Source organism: Electrona antarctica (assembly GCF_951216825.1).
Source record: "Electrona antarctica genome assembly, chromosome: 13".
Taxonomy (NCBI): Eukaryota; Metazoa; Chordata; class Actinopteri; order Myctophiformes; family Myctophidae; genus Electrona; species Electrona antarctica.
This window is the reverse complement of record NC_136794.1, coordinates 50,925,197-50,938,158: the sequence shown is the minus strand read 5'-3', so window position 1 is coordinate 50,938,158 and position 12,962 is coordinate 50,925,197. Positions and strand designations below refer to the sequence as shown.

Below are 12,962 nucleotides of genomic sequence, written 5' to 3'. Positions count from 1 at the left end.
CCCTCAATATCACCATTATAAAACCCTCAATATCACCATTATAAAACCCTCAATATCACCATTATAAAACCCTCAATATCACCATTATAAAACCCTCAATATCACCATTATAAAACCCTCAATATCACCATTATAAAACCCTCAATATCACCATTATAAAGGTTTATAAAAACCCTCAATATCACCATTATAAAACCCTCAATATCACCATTATAAAACCCTCAATATCACCATTATAAAGCCCTCAATATCACCATTATAAAGCCCTCAATATCACCATTATAAAACCCTCAATATCACCATTATAAAACCCTCAATATCACCATTATAAAACCCTCAATATCACCATTATAAAGCCCTCAATATCACCATTATAAAGCCCTCAATATCACCATTATAAAACCCTCAATATCACCATTATAAAACCCTCAATATCACCATTATAAAACCCTCAATATCACCATTATAAAACCCTCAATATCACCATTATAAAACCCTCAATATCACCATTATAAAGAACCCTAACCCTAACCCTAAAACCCTCAATATCACCATTATAAAACCCTCAATATCACCATTATAAAGGAAACCCTCAATATCACCATTATAAAACCCTCAATATCACCATTATAAAGAAAACCCTCAATATCACCATTATAAAACCCTCAATATCACCATTATAAAACCCTCAATATCACCATTATAAAACCCTCAATATCACCATTATAAAACCCTCAATATCACCATTATAAAACCCTCAATATCACCATTATAAAACCCTCAATATCACCATTATAAAACCGTCAATATCACCATTATAAAACCCTCAATATCACCATTATAAAACCCTCAATATCACCATTATAAACCCTCAATATCACCATTATAAAACCCTCAATATCACCATTATAAAACCCTCAATATCACCATTATAAAGCGTTGCCTTTATTTTGCAACCAGATCTTATTTTAATGATGTTTGGGAGACAAGAGGGACACTTCCCTGGGGGTTTTTAACGTGGGTAATTTGTGTTTTTAGATATTTCAGTATTTCAAAGTGTCCATGGGCTCCATGATGTCATGGACACTGGGCTCACTTCCTTCCTGGACTACAATTCCCATAATGCTTTGGTGCACTGCTCCTCCTTGTGGATAGGGGGAGGGCTGTCTTACTGAGACAACATGTAGTCCAGGAAGTAAGTGAACCCAGTGACCATGACATCATGGAGCCCATGGACACTTTGAAATACTAAAATATCTAAAAACACATTTTATTACCCACATAAAAACCCAGGAAAGTGTTTATTGTCTACCAAACATCATTAAAATAAGATCTGGTTGCAAAAGGGGTGAACTGGGCCTTTAACGAGCTAATAGTCTACCTGTGTGGGACGGTGCTAACGAGCTCTTAACGAGCTAATAGTTCACCTGTGTGGGACGTTGCTAATGACCTCTTAACGAGCTAATAGTTCACCTGTGTGGGACGTTGCTAACGAGCTAATAGTTCACCTGTGTGGGACGGTGCTAACGAGCTCTTAACGAGCTAATAGTTCACCTGTGTGGGACGGTGCTAACGAGCTCTTAACGAGCTAATAGTTCACCTGTGTGGGACGGTGCTAACGAGCTCTTAACGAGCTAATAGTTCACCTGTGTGGGACGGTGCTAACGAGCTAATAGTTCACCTGTGTGGGACGGTGCTAACGAGCTAATAGTTCACCTGTGTGGGACGGTGCTAACGAGCTAATAGTTCACCTGTGTGGGACGGTGCTAACGAGCTAATAGTTCACCTGTGTGGGACGGTGCTAACGAGCTAATAGTTCACCTGTGTGGGACGGTGCTAACGAGCTAATAGTTCACCTGTGTGGGACGGTGCTAACGAGCTCACAGAGCGTGCTCCAGACGCGGCTGTCCCCCGGCGGGGCGTCCTGCGGCCCCGGCGGGGCCAGGAGACGCAGGTTTCTCAGCAGCAGGACGCAGGGTTGATGGTTCGACGCCCGCTGGAACAACGCCCGCAGGCGCGCCTCGCACGACCCCGCCGTCTCCCCACACACACCAACACAGTCCGCCTGCACGCACACGCACGCACGCACGCACGCACGCACGCACGCACGCACACACACACACACGCATGCACGCACACACACACAAAATGTACAATGTAGCAGAGCAGACGCTCTTAATCCAGAGCGATTTACAGTAAGCCAGAACAAGACATGGTGATACATCACATACTGTACATACTGTACATACTGTAGTCACTAGTGGTGAAGAGATTATCTTAGATTAGTTTGGTTGCACGCACGCACGCACGCACGCACGCACGCACGCACGCGCACGCACACAGGCAGGTTTGTTTGGTTGTTTACCGTCAGCAGGTGCAGGTGGAGTCTCCTGCAGACCGCTCTGACCGCCGTGGATTTACCCCCCCCTCTGGGACCCTGGAGCAGCACCGTGCACGCACACACACACCTGTGGCGCACACACACACGCACGCATGCACACACACAGACACACACACACACAATTACACAATTACATAAATATTATTTTTTAAGAAAATACGATATTCAAAACATTTTAACTCGTGCCTCTGCCAATCAGGTTGGTTTGATGTGTTTTGTGTGTTTAGTTTTTTTTTAACACACTATTCAAAACACTAGATGGCGCTCTTACCACTAACCTACAACAGGGGTCCCTGAGGGCGTTCCAGGGGGTCCCCAGCTAAATGATAGGAACAAAATGGACACCTTATGGGTCTGTAACTCTGAGAGTGTACAAAATATGGTTTGTACACTCTCAGAGTTAATCACTGTTCTCAAAGGGAGACGTGCGTGTGTGTGTGTGTGTGTGTGTGTGCGTGTGTGTCTGTGTGTGTACCTGTGTGTGAGGTGTGGGCTGATGACATCACACAGAGAGGTCACCGTAGAGGTCAGACCAGCTGGACAGAGGTCGTTGAACAGAGACTCATCGTCCACACGTAACCATGGAGACGGGCTGTTGGTACACGCTCCCTACACACACACACGCACGCACGCACGCACGCACGCAGGCACACACGCATGCAGGCACACACGCACGCACGCACGCACGCGCACGCACGCACGCACGCACACGCATGCATGCAGGCACGCACGCACGCAAGCACACACACACACACACACACACACACACATACACACACAGTGTTGATTTCCATCTCCATAAAGCTTATCAACTAGGGGTGTAACGATATAGTAACTGCATCGAAGAATCGATTTTAATTTCAAGAATCGAAGTATATCGAAATGAAAACAGCAACGTTGACTATGTATCGTATCGTATCGTTTTGCAATGGATATAATCGATTGTATCAATACTACATTTTGGTGTGTGGTATTTAGCAATTTTTAAAAACCTGGTAGAGAGATGGCCGTGTTGACTCAGGGCTAGATAAAACCTGGTAGAGAGATGGTCGTGTTGACTCAGGACTAGATAAAACCTCCTGGTAGAGAGATGGTTGTGTTGACTCAGGACTAGATAAAACCTGGTAGAGAGATGGCCGTGTTGACTCAGGACTAGATAAAACCTGGTAGAGAGATGGCCGTGTTGACTCAGGACTAGATAAAACCTCCTGGTAGAGAGATGGCCGTGTTGACTCAGGACTAGATAAAACCTGGTAGAGAGATGGCCGTGTTGACTCAGGACTAGATAAAACCTCCTGGTAGAGAGATGGCCGTGTTGACTCAGGACTAGATAAAACCTGGTAGAGAGATGGCCGTGTTGACTCAGGACTAGATAAAACCTCCTGGTAGAGAGATGGTTGTGTTGACTCAGGACTAGATAAAACCTGGTAGAGAGATGGCCGTGTTGACTCAGGACTAGATAAAACCTGGTAGAGAGATGGCCGTGTTGACTCAGGACTAGATAAAACCTCCTGGTAGAGAGATGGCCGTGTTGACTCAGGACTAGATAAAACCTGGTAGAGAGATGGCCGTGTTGACTCAGGACTAGATAAAACCTCCTGGTAGAGAGATGGCCGTGTTGACTCAGGACTAGATAAAACCTCCTGGTAGAGAGATGGCCGTGTTGACTCAGGACTAGATAAAACCTCCTGGTAGAGAGATGGTTGTGTTGACTCAGGACTAGATAAAACCTCCTGGTAGAGAGATGGCCGTGTTGACTCAGGACTAGATAAAACCTGGTAGAGAGATGGTTGTGTTGACTCAGGACTAGATAAAACCTGGTAGAGAGATGGTTGTGTTGACTCAGGACTAGATAAAACCTGGTAGAGAGATGGCCGTGTTGACTCAGGACTAGATAAAACCTCCTGGTAGAGAGATGGCCGTGTTGACTCAGGACTAGATAAAACCTGGTAGAGAGATGGCCGTGTTGACTCAGGACTAGATAAAACCTCCTGGTAGAGAGATGGCCGTGTTGACTCAGGACTAGATAAAACCTCCTGGTAGAGAGATGGCCGTGTTGACTCAGGACTAGATAAAACCTCCTGGTAGAGAGATGGTCGTGTTGACTCAGGACTAGATAAAACCTCCTGGTAGAGAGATGGCCGTGTTGACTCAGGACTAGATAAAACCTCCTGGTAGAGAGATGGTTGTGTTGACTCAGGACTAGATAAAACCTCCTGGTAGAGAGATGGCCGTGTTGACTCAGGACTAGATAAAACCTCCTGGTAGAGAGATGGCCGTGTTGACTCAGGACTAGATAAAACCTCCTGGTAGAGAGATGGTTGTGTTGACTCAGGACTAGATAAAACCTGGTAGAGATGGTTGTGTTGACTCAGGACTAGATAAAACCTCCTGGTAGAGAGATGGTTGTGTTGACTCAGGACTAGATAAAACCTCCTGGTAGAGAGATGGCCGTGTTGACTCAGGACTAGATAAAACCTCCTGGTAGAGAGATGGTTGTGTTGACTCAGGACTAGATAAAACCTGGTAGAGAGATGGTTGTGTTGACTCAGGACTAGATAAAACCTGGTAGAGAGATGGTTGTGTTGACTCAGGACTAGATAAAACCTGGTAGAGAGATGGTTGTGTTGACTCAGGACTAGATAAAACCTGGTAGAGAGATGGCCGTGTTGACTCAGGACTAGATAAAACCTGGTAGAGAGATGGTTGTGTTGACTCAGGACTAGATAAAACCTGGTAGAGAGATGGTTGTGTTGACTCAGGACTAGATAAAACCTGGTAGAGAGATGGTTGTGTTGACTCAGGACTAGATAAAACCTCCTGGTAGAGAGATGGTTGTGTTGACTCAGGACTAGATAAAACCTGGTAGAGAGATGGCCGTGTTGACTCAGGACTAGATAAAACCTCCTGGTAGAGAGATGGCCGTGTTGACTCAGGACTAGATAAAACCTCCTGGTAGAGAGATGGTTGTGTTGACTCAGGACTAGATAAAACCTGGTAGAGAGATGGTTGTGTTGACTCAGGACTAGATAAAACCTGGTAGAGAGATGGTTGTGTTGACTCAGGACTAGATAAAACCTGGTAGAGAGATGGTTGTGTTGACTCAGGACTAGATAAAACCTGGTAGAGAGATGGCCGTGTTGACTCAGGACTAGATAAAACCTGGTAGAGAGATGGTTGTGTTGACTCAGGACTAGATAAAACCTGGTAGAGAGATGGTTGTGTTGACTCAGGACTAGATAAAACCTGGTAGAGAGATGGTTGTGTTGACTCAGGACTAGATAAAACCTGGTAGAGAGATGGCCGTGTTGACTCAGGACTAGATAAAACCTGGTAGAGAGATGGTTGTGTTGACTCAGGACTAGATAAAACCTGGTAGAGAGATGGTTGTGTTGACTCAGGACTAGATAAAACCTCCTGGTAGAGAGATGGTTGTGTTGACTCAGGACTAGATAAAACCTGGTAGAGAGATGGCCGTGTTGACTCAGGACTAGATAAAACCTGGTAGAGAGATGGTTGTGTTGACTCAGGACTAGATAAAACCTGGTAGAGAGATGGTTGTGTTGACTCAGGACTAGATAAAACCTGGTAGAGAGATGGTTGTGTTGACTCAGGACTAGATAAAACCTGGTAGAGAGATGGTTGTGTTGACTCAGGACTAGATAAAACCTCCTGGTAGAGAGATGGCCGTGTTGACTCAGGACTAGATAAAACCTGGTAGAGAGATGGTTGTGTTGACTCAGGACTAGATAAAACCTCCTGGTAGAGAGATGGTTGTGTTGACTCAGGACTAGATAAAACCTCCTGGTAGAGAGATGGCCGTGTTGACTCAGGACTAGATAAAACCTCCTGGTAGAGAGATGGTTGTGTTGACTCAGGACTAGATAAAACCTGGTAGAGTGATGGTCGTGTTGACTCAGGACTAGATAAAACCTCCTGGTAGAGAGATGGTTGTGTTGACTCAGGACTAGATAAAACCTGGTAGAGAGATGGTTGTGTTGACTCAGGACTAGATAAAACCTGGTAGAGAGATGGCCGTGTTGACTCAGGACTAGATAAAACCTCCTGGTAGAGAGATGGTTGTGTTGACTCAGGGCTAGATAAAACCTGGTAGAGAGATGGTTGTGTTGACTCAGGACTAGATAAAACCTGGTAGAGAGATGGTTGTGTTGACTCAGGACTAGATAAAACCTGGTAGAGAGATGGTTGTGTTGACTCAGGACTAGATAAAACCTCCTGGTAGAGAGATGGTCGTGTTGACTCAGGACTAGATAAAACCTGGTAGAGATGGTTGTGTTGACTCAGGACTAGATAAAACCTCCTGGTAGAGAGATGGCCGTGTTGACTCAGGACTAGATAAAACCTCCTGGTAGAGAGATGGCCGTGTTGACTCAGGACTAGATAAAACCTGGTAGAGAGATGGTTGTGTTGACTCAGGACTAGATAAAACCTGGTAGAGAGATGGTTGTGTTGACTCAGGACTAGATAAAACCTGGTAGAGAGATGGTTGTGTTGACTCAGGACTAGATAAAACCTCCTGGTAGAGAGATGGTCGTGTTGACTCAGGACTAGATAAAACCTCCTGGTAGAGAGATGGCCGTGTTGACTCAGGACTAGATAAAACCTGGTAGAGAGATGGTTGTGTTGACTCAGGACTAGATAAAACCTCCTGGTAGAGAGATGGTTGTGTTGACTCAGGACTAGATAAAACCTCCTGGTAGAGAGATGGCCGTGTTGACTCAGGACTAGATAAAACCTCCTGGTAGAGAGATGGTTGTGTTGACTCAGGACTAGATAAAACCTGGTAGAGTGATGGTCGTGTTGACTCAGGACTAGATAAAACCTCCTGGTAGAGAGATGGTTGTGTTGACTCAGGACTAGATAAAACCTGGTAGAGAGATGGTTGTGTTGACTCAGGACTAGATAAAACCTGGTAGAGAGATGGTTGTGTTGACTCAGGACTAGATAAAACCTCCTGGTAGAGAGATGGTTGTGTTGACTCAGGACTAGATAAAACCTCCTGGTAGAGAGATGGCCGTGTTGACTCAGGACTAGATAAAACCTCCTGGTAGAGAGATGGTTGTGTTGACTCAGGACTAGATAAAACCTGGTAGAGAGATGGTCGTGTTGACTCAGGACTAGATAAAACCTCCTGGTAGAGAGATGGTTGTGTTGACTCAGGACTAGATAAAACCTGGTAGAGAGATGGTCGTGTTGACTCAGGACTAGATAAAACCTCCTGGTAGAGAGATGGCCGTGTTGACTCAGGACTAGATAAAACCTCCTGGTAGAGAGATGGTTGTGTTGACTCAGGACTAGATAAAACCTCCTGGTAGAGAGATGGTCGTGTTGACTCAGGACTAGATAAAACCTGGTAGAGAGATGGTTGTGTTGACTCAGGACTAGATAAAACCTCCTGGTAGAGAGATGGTCGTGTTGACTCAGGACTAGATAAAACCTCCTGGTAGAGAGATGGCCGTGTTGACTCAGGACTAGATAAAACCTCCTGGTAGAGAGATGGCCGTGTTGACTCAGGACTAGATAAAACCTGGTAGAGAGATGGTCGTGTTGACTCAGGACTAGATAAAACCTCCTGGTAGAGAGATGGCCGTGTTGACTCAGGACTAGATAAAACCTCCTGGTAGAGAGATGGCCGTGTTGACTCAGGACTAGATAAAACCTGGTAGAGAGATGGTCGTGTTGACTCAGGACTAGATAAAACCTGGTAGAGAGATGGCCGTGTTGACTCAGGACTAGATAAAACCTGGTAGAGAGATGGTCGTGTTGACTCAGGACTAGATAAAACCTCCTGGTAGAGAGATGGCCGTGTTGACTCAGGACTAGATAAAACCTGGTAGAGAGATGGCCGTGTTGACTCAGGACTAGATAAAACCTCCTGGTAGAGAGATGGTCGTGTTGACTCAGGACTAGATAAAACCTCCTGGTAGAGAGATGGCCGTGTTGACTCAGGACTAGATAAAACCTCCTGGTAGAGAGATGGCCGTGTTGACTCAGGACTAGATAAAACCTGGTAGAGAGATGGTCGTGTTGACTCAGGACTAGATAAAACCTGGTAGAGAGATGGCCGTGTTGACTCAGGACTAGATAAAACCTCCTGGTAGAGAGATGGCCGTGTTGACTCAGGACTAGATAAAACCTGGTAGAGAGATGGCCGTGTTGACTCAGGACTAGATAAAACCTGGTAGAGAGATGGCCGTGTTGACTCAGGACTAGATAAAACCTGGTAGAGAGATGGTCGTGTTGACTCAGGACTAGATAAAACCTGGTAGAGAGATGGCCGTGTTGACTCAGGACTAGATAAAACCTGGTAGAGAGATGGCCGTGTTGACTCAGGACTAGATAAAACCTGGTAGAGAGATGCCCGTGTTGACTCAGGACTAGATAAAACCTCCTGGTAGAGAGATGGTCGTGTTGACTCAGGACTAGATAAAACCTGGTAGAGAGATGGTCGTGTTGACTCAGGACTAGATAAAACCTGGTAGAGAGATGGTCGTGTTGACTCAGGACTAGATAAAACCTGGTAGAGAGATGGTCGTGTTGACTCAGGACTAGATAAAACCTGGTAGAGAGATGGTTGTGTTGACTCAGGACTAGATAAAACCTGGTAGAGAGATGGTTGTGTTGACTCAGGACTAGATAAAACCTGGTAGAGAGATGGTTGTGTTGACTCAGGACTAGATAAAACCTGGTAGAGATGGTTGTGTTGACTCAGGACTAGATAAAACCTGGTAGAGATGGTTGTGTTGACTCAGGACTAGATAAAACCTGGTAGAGATGGTTGTGTTGACTCAGGACTAGATAAAACCTCCTGGTAGAGAGATGGTCGTGTTGACTCAGGACTAGATAAAACCTGGTAGAGAGATGGCCGTGTTGACTCAGGACTAGATAAAACCTCCTGGTAGAGAGATGGCCGTGTTGACTCAGGACTAGATAAAACCTGGTAGAGAGATGGCCGTGTTGACTCAGGACTAGATAAAACCTGGTAGAGAGATGGTTGTGTTGACTCAGGACTAGATAAAACCTGGTAGAGAGATGGTCGTGTTGACTCAGGACTAGATAAAACCTGGTAGAGAGATGGTTGTGTTGACTCAGGACTAGATAAAACCTGGTAGAGAGATGGCCGTGTTGACTCAGGACTAGATAAAACCTCCTGGTAGAGAGATGGTCGTGTTGACTCAGGACTAGATAAAACCTGGTAGAGAGATGGCCGTGTTGACTCAGGACTAGATAAAACCTGGTAGAGAGATGGTCGTGTTGACTCAGGACTAGATAAAACCTCCTGGTAGAGAGATGGCCGTGTTGACTCAGGACTAGATAAAACCTGGTAGAGAGATGGCCGTGTTGACTCAGGACTAGATAAAACCTGGTAGAGAGATGGTCGTGTTGACTCAGGACTAGATAAAACCTGGTAGAGAGATGGCCGTGTTGACTCAGGACTAGATAAAACCTGGTAGAGAGATGGTTGTGTTGACTCAGGACTAGATAAAACCTCCTGGTAGAGAGATGTTGATGGTCGTGTTGTAGATAAAACCTGGTAGAGAGATGGCCGTGTTGACTCAGGACTAGATAAAACCTGGTAGAGAGATGGCCGTGTTGACTCAGGACTAGATAAAACCTGGTAGAGAGATGGCCGTGTTGACTCAGGACTAGATAAAACCTGGTAGAGAGATGGCCGTGTTGACTCAGGACTAGATAAAACCTCCTGGTAGAGAGATGGTTGTGTTGACTCAGGACTAGATAAAACCTGGTAGAGAGATGGCCGTGTTGACTCAGGACTAGATAAAACCTCCTGGTAGAGAGATGGCCGTGTTGACTCAGGACTAGATAAAACCTCCTGGTAGAGAGATGGTTGTGTTGACTCAGGACTAGATAAAACCTGGTAGAGAGATGGCCGTGTTGACTCAGGACTAGATAAAACCTCCTGGTAGAGAGATGGTCGTGTTGACTCAGGACTAGATAAAACCTCCTGGTAGAGAGATGGCCGTGTTGACTCAGGACTAGATAAAACCTCCTGGTAGAGAGATGGTCGTGTTGACTCAGGACTAGATAAAACCTGGTAGAGAGATGGTCGTGTTGACTCAGGACTAGATAAAACCTGGTAGAGAGATGGCCGTGTTGACAACAGCAGCAGATGACATCATGGAGCAGCAGATGACATCATGGAGCAGCAGATGACATCATGGAGCAGCAGATGACATCATGGAGCAGCATATGACATCATGGAGCAGCAGATGACATCATGGAGAAGCAGATGACATCATGGAGAAGCAGATGAAATCATGGCACCTCCAATCATCAATTACTGTTGAAACTTCACACTGGACTTCAAGCTACGCTGAGCCTCTCAGTGTTCCTCCAGACACACTGTTTATTATACACTAGTGGTGAGGTGTGGTGTGGTGTATTAGTGTGGTTTGGTGTATTCTAGGTACCATATACAGTATTCTAGGTACCATATAGAGGCTGGTGTTCTCTCTGTCTGCCAGGAATGCTGCTCTGATCTCATCTTCTCCAGGTCCAACAACCTTCTGTTCTTCTCCAGGTCCAACAACCTTCTGTTCTTCTCCAGGTCCAGCAGCTTCTCCAGGTCTTCCAACAACCTTCTGTTCTTCTCCAGGTCCAACAGCTTCTCCAGGTCTTCCAACAACCTTCTGTTCTTCTCCAGGTCCAGCAGCTTCTCCAGGTCGTCCAACAACCTTCTGCACTCTGAAGTGAACCACAGAACACCTGAGAGGAGAGAGGCGATGACATTAGAGGAAAGTTTCATTGGCCGACGGTCAAATGGTTCATGGGCTATGCCTGTTCGAAGTCCCGCCAATGGTTGTGCCCCTCTTCGCACCCATTGGTTACCGTTTCTCTCCATCCACTACCATTGAAATAAGGTGTTTTTCAGTTGCTTCGTATTGATATTCTGTGAATTCAGATCTTATTTTAAACGTGGTGTCAGTAAAAAGGAACATCACAGGTGCAGCATGGTGACTGCAGGGCAACATGATGCAAAGGCAATGCAAAGTCTACATAAACAAGGCGGAACAAGGCAGAAAGAGCCTGCTGGTTGGTCAGTCAGGGACCAATCAGAAGGCTGACAAATGGTGAGTGCTATAGCGCCACCCTTTGGCCAATGGTCGTGGGATTAGAGTGTTCACCGTTTGGCATGGCCGTCCACCATGTTGCCAGGTTTCGCGAAAACCGACTGCACAGTTGAGCCAGAACTGCAATAGTTGGCGGAAGAAGAAGAAGACAAAAACACATACAAATACAATATGGGACCACAGGCCCCTAATAATAATACCTGTTTATTCCATCTGTGTTGTGATGCAGCAGGTCAGGACAGTGGAGGACAGGAACGGTCAATATGTCTCCCTCACACACCAACCTGACAGACAGACAGACAGACAGACAGACAGACAGACAGACAGACAGACAGACAGACAGACAGACAGACAGACAGACAGACAGACAGACAGACAGACAGACAGACAGACAGACAGACAGACAGACAGACATAATCATCATGTGTATTTTACCTCGGGGTACAGTTGAGAGGCAGGCCCTCATTTTCAACGTAGCCGAGACACAACGCAATAATAGGCCTGAATCTCTGGCCACGCCCATTAAAACATATATGTTAATAATGAAGTGAAACCAAATGAAAGTTCATACTGAGTGTCAGGCTGTGTTCAGGAAACACAACGATACATTCAGACTGAGTGTCAGGCTGTGTTCAGGAAACACAACGATACATTCAGACTGAGTGTCAGGCTGTGTTCAGGAAACACGACGATACATTCAGACTGAGTGTCAGGCTGTGTTCAGGAAACACAACGATCAATAGAAATGACATTCTCATACAGCAACGTCAAAAAAAGAACATTCAACAAAAATCTAAATTAGGGATGCCGCCGATTAATCGATTTTCCGATTAATCGTCGTAATCTCCGAAATCGATTTTAATATTTCTATTTGGTTTTTTTAATAGCCAAAATATAGGCTAATAAGTAAGGCTGCATGATATATCGAACATGTACCTTCATCAGAGTGGAGAATATAAGTATAAATCAAGTTGAGCAAAGCCACTCTTCTCTGCCTCTCTCTCTCTAACAGACACAGTTACGATCGCTTGTTAAGTGCCTGCCAGACAGACAATCAGATGAAATGAAGGCAGTTGTAGAGTAGAGTGTAGACTAGTGAACTGAACGTTTTCTGTTTATATCAAGTACTTCATACCAGCCCCTTATGAAACTACTTCTGCCCAAATCCAATTGGATTTCATTTTCCATCCTGAATGGCAGTAACTAGCATACAATGAGAACTGAGAAGATCTACACAAAGGTTTACTCATCAAAACTGATTATAAATCTGCAACCATCAAAGCATGCACTCAACATATAATGGTTATGTGACCATGGCATGTGCATAATATAAATCGATTATTAATTGGCAGAGCTGTCGATTATTCGATTTGGCTGATGGTCACTTTGTGGCATCCCTAATCTAATTAAGAACATTATAATGGTGAGTACAAATTAACACTGGAGGA

At 45.2% G+C, this 12,962-nt stretch overlaps 1 protein-coding gene across 1 annotated transcript in view; it reads right to left on the bottom strand.

Annotated features, from left to right (window-relative positions):
• pex6 (peroxisomal biogenesis factor 6) overlaps positions 1 to 12,962 on the bottom strand; it is a 59,793-nt gene that overhangs the window by 21,464 nt on the left and 25,367 nt on the right. The window contains exons 10-14 of the mRNA XM_079518661.1: positions 11,715 to 11,798; positions 10,876 to 11,149; positions 2,877 to 3,010; positions 2,366 to 2,468; positions 1,857 to 2,065 (exon numbers count right to left, since the gene is read on the bottom strand). Coding sequence (XP_079374787.1) covers positions 1,857 to 2,065; positions 2,366 to 2,468; positions 2,877 to 3,010; positions 10,876 to 11,149; positions 11,715 to 11,798 — 804 coding nt within the window. The remainder of the gene's footprint in view (positions 1 to 1,856; positions 2,066 to 2,365; positions 2,469 to 2,876; positions 3,011 to 10,875; positions 11,150 to 11,714; positions 11,799 to 12,962) is intronic.